This window comes from Corticium candelabrum, chromosome 3, assembly GCF_963422355.1.
Source record: "Corticium candelabrum chromosome 3, ooCorCand1.1, whole genome shotgun sequence".
NCBI classification, from domain to species: Eukaryota; Metazoa; Porifera; class Homoscleromorpha; order Homosclerophorida; family Plakinidae; genus Corticium; species Corticium candelabrum.
Window position 1 is genome coordinate 9,952,767 of NC_085087.1, and position 3,787 is coordinate 9,956,553.

The 3,787-nt window shown below is 42.6% G+C and overlaps 1 protein-coding gene across 3 annotated transcripts; it reads right to left on the bottom strand.

The window, feature by feature from the left end:
• Window positions 1-598: 598 nt before the first annotated feature.
• On the bottom strand, window positions 599-3,555 carry LOC134177220 (uncharacterized). 3 transcript variants are annotated; one of them, XM_062643988.1, is made up of 6 exons: window positions 3,414-3,555; window positions 3,140-3,242; window positions 2,303-2,596; window positions 1,650-1,988; window positions 1,474-1,545; window positions 599-1,307 (listed from the first exon to the last, which is right to left on the bottom strand). In XM_062643988.1, the coding sequence occupies exons 1-6, from the start codon at window positions 3,492-3,494 to the stop codon at window positions 982-984; spliced, it is 1,215 nt and encodes a 404-aa protein (XP_062499972.1). In that variant the 5' UTR covers window positions 3,495-3,555; the 3' UTR covers window positions 599-981. The 3 variants fall into 3 exon arrangements, with proteins under 3 accessions (XP_062499972.1, XP_062499971.1, XP_062499973.1); XM_062643987.1 differs by having other exon boundaries at window positions 1,474-1,548; XM_062643989.1 differs by having other exon boundaries at window positions 1,125-1,307; window positions 1,487-1,548.
• Between the last annotated feature and the right edge of the window lie 232 nt (window positions 3,556-3,787).

Genomic DNA, 3,787 nt, shown 5'->3' on the forward strand with positions numbered 1-3,787 from the left:
TTGCAGTCATGATCTTGTCATCAGAAGCTGTTGTGCAAACTTTATTAGATACCTAGGGGTAAACAAATTGGAACCATTACAAAGTGTCAATTGGTCTGTAAGTATATCTCGTAGCAGCTCTTCATACTTTTTAGTAAAGTACACTCTTCCGTACGTATGGTGGCAGCAGTCTGGTGACCATGCGATTAGTGTCGATTACATGCGCAGCCCGAGTCGACGTTATCTGATGTCTCTCCGACGCTGCCAGATGATCAGAAGCTCTGAAATTGCATTGCAAGTTTCTGGCAGATGTATGGATGACCACTGGATTTAGTGTAAAGATACAAGTTATGGATTTTCTAGGAGTCGGACCAAACGTTATGAATAAAGAAAAAATAGAGGTCAAAGAAGCTTTTGTGTTTAGTTTATGTATCTTATGAGATGTAAACAGGGTCCCTCGTATGACCAGCAGACTATGCTGAAGGTGTTTGTACACATATATGTCATCATCAGGTATATACATGCAGGCTGCTCTTAGTGGACAGTAAGGGTGCATGGTGTTCATTACGTCTAGCTCAGTTGCTCAAGTTGTGTAACTACAACACACTCTAAGTTCAGTTAATGCAAAGAGCATATTTTATACTGAGTATCATGTTTACATGTCACCAAACAATCAACCTAGCCACAGTAACTTGAAACTGTACATGTCTTACACGCTCACACAATTATTACGAAGAATTAATTAAAAATAACTACAACTACAAGCAGCAGTAAATGTTGCCACTGTCTCAAAAAATGTTAGAAAAAAGGAATTTGAGGAGACACTCTAGGACACGTAACACATCAATCTGGAATAAAACCGGCTAACTAATGCCACATCATGTAAGGAATAATCAGTTGAAATTCATCTGACTGAAATTTCTATTTCATCTTTATACCAATATATATATGTATATATATTCTCAATCTAATTCGGAAGCGAACTGACACCAGAGCCCACATTTAGAGCAACGGGAGAACTTTAGGTGCATCAATGATTCCAGCAGTCATGCACACTATATCTGGATGGCACTTGTATCTGTATGCATACTGCTCGCCGACAACTTTCTCCATTATTCCCTTTAAGTAGTAGCCCCGCAGAGACCGACTTAGTTTCTCATAATTCATAGCCGGCCGATTCTTAATTTTCCCCCATCGCTTGGCGACTTCACTAGGATCCAGAATCTTGAACTCAAGTGCACAACGATTTGTCCAGGTAATGAGATTGTTGGCTTGTTCGCTCTCTAGTAAATTCAGCAAAAACTGCCATAACAAAGGAGCACCAGACCCTAGACACATTACATCATTAGACAAATGATGCTTCATTTCATTACTTTTACCTCTAGGGCAAGGATAACATGCATTCAAACTACAGCAAAGTGTACATAATCACAAGCTTATAGTACATCTCCTGCTGTGAAAAGTTTACTTATCTACATGAATGTAAACACATACGTTTGCCTGGCACCTTGAAGTCACATGGATGACTGTATGTGCACAGTGTTCGTCCTCTCGAGCTTCCTCCAACTGCTAAACGAGAACGTCAACAGTTAGTCATTATCATAGCGTCCATGCATATATAGAGGTAATAGATGATGTAAATGCCATTCCTGTATGTTTCTGGTTATTACCCGAACAAGGAGGAAGTTCATTCTTTACTTCTATCTCTTGTGTTGCTGTAGCAGTAGGCATATCTGTAGCTGCATTTGCCAAACTGCTGACATAGAAAAGTGAAGAAGGATGAGTTTGCATGACATACAATGCAGGAAGAGGAGCTATGCATGTGTTTGACACATCAATCGGTTCTTGTTTTATTTTTACAGGGGGTTGACATCGCTGAACAGACGAAGCATTAGATACAGGAGTGGGAGGTGGGCTGTGGAGTTGGTCAATCAGTTTTCCTATTGCTTCATTCTCTTGAGTCAAAAACTGGCACAGACTCATTGCAGTGTCACAGTCATCCAGAGCAGCTGTATCAACGACAAACAAAAACATAAATAACTTGTGTAATGAATCTGATTTTCTACATCCATGTGCCATGTGCCATGTGACATGTACGTAAAAGTGGATCATGAACACAAGAATCACATCTGCAATAGCTGTATCAAGAAACCATAAGGCATGGAAGTAGTACATAACAGGTTTCTGGCAGACTCACAAGCATAGGTGGAGTAGCATGGGCAGACTATTTTAAAAGATCACAGTTCCAGAATTCATACAAGCGTTGGCACATATTTTTTGAAAATGAAATCTTGCAAACAAATATTCCATGACTCTGACATACCCAGGGTGTGGTCACTGTCTGGTGTCTGACTCTCTCTGTCTCTGGGAGGAGTAGGTAAAGTTGACATCGACTTGCGATCTTCAGCTTCACTGAGAGAATCACTGTAATAGCTAGCATCACTTTCCGAACACCAATCAGCTGTGGTGTCTGTATTTGAGAGAAAGACACTGCCAACGTCTTGATGATGATCATCATCATTCTGTGGACCACAGACTGCAGCAACCAGCTGAGTGATTGTTTGCTCGTCAGGTAATTCCATCATCATATCTTGCCACTCACCAGAACACATTTCTCCTGCAACAGTACAGCAAACCCAATAAATTGATGGCAAAATGTATACAACTTACAAGAAATGTAACGCATGTGCATCACTCTATAATAGCACATCAAGTTGGCCACAGGAAATGATGTCACAGTAGAGAGTTACCCAAGTCAGCAAAACAAGCAGGCGGTATATATTCAACTTCTCCGCTCTCACCTTTCTCTAGCCACAATAGTGTGAAGGACGCAAAGCACTGTTGTGGTTTCTTGCATTCGCATCATCAAAAGGCTTGCATGGTTTCGTGAACGTCGCACTAGCACATAGCAACCCCAATACTGCTGTTGGCTATATTTCCTCCGCACGTGGGCGGGATAGTTGGAAAGACATCTTACAAAATGATAGAAACCATAGCAGCTGCTTTCTCGTCAGTGCAGCCTTCTCTTTCGTTACACAAAGCGTCAGACGGTGTCACATTACAGAAAAGTCGGGAGACTGACAAACCGTCACTACACCGCAACGTCAACATTCCAACGTGGCGGTCGCATATGCACAAAGCATCACGTTCAACAGCTCACCTGATGGTTGAATAGCGCCTCTCGTCTTCTCTTTCGTTGTAATACAAAGTGCACGCGACGGTAACATCGAGCCGGCGCTCGCAGGCGTTGACGAGTTTATTTCCTAAAGAGAGTTGAGTGTCAGACCTGTCGCGTAGCACACACTGCATGCCTTCACGAGAAGACACTGCGAGCACATGCTGTCGACGTTTGTGACAGTTACGTGCAGCAGCACACAATGCAGTCAAGCAGCTTCTCTCATACAGCACGAACTGCAAAGGTCAGACCGACGCACCTGCTCGTTTCTTTTGTCTTGCACAATATCGGCACTGCGGGCTTCCACATCATGATCATAACCGTCCATTCCAGGTCTCATTGCGCGTCTGCAAACGTGCACACGAAAAGAAGAACGAGAAAGCTGCAGCAGCTCACAACAGCAACTCGCAACTGTCGACGAGAAGATCAAGGCAACACTATTAATGCAGTAGGTCTCCAACCAGTTGAATGAAGATTTGATTAGACGCCCAGGCAACACCCGTACGCAGCTATTTTCATTCCACGTGCATCCTTGCAAGTTAGAATAACCCTGCTTGTGTAAAATGATTACCACAGCGGCTGACTGGCTATTGGTCTTAGGTAATTATCATTATCTTATTAGCTCCATTATTC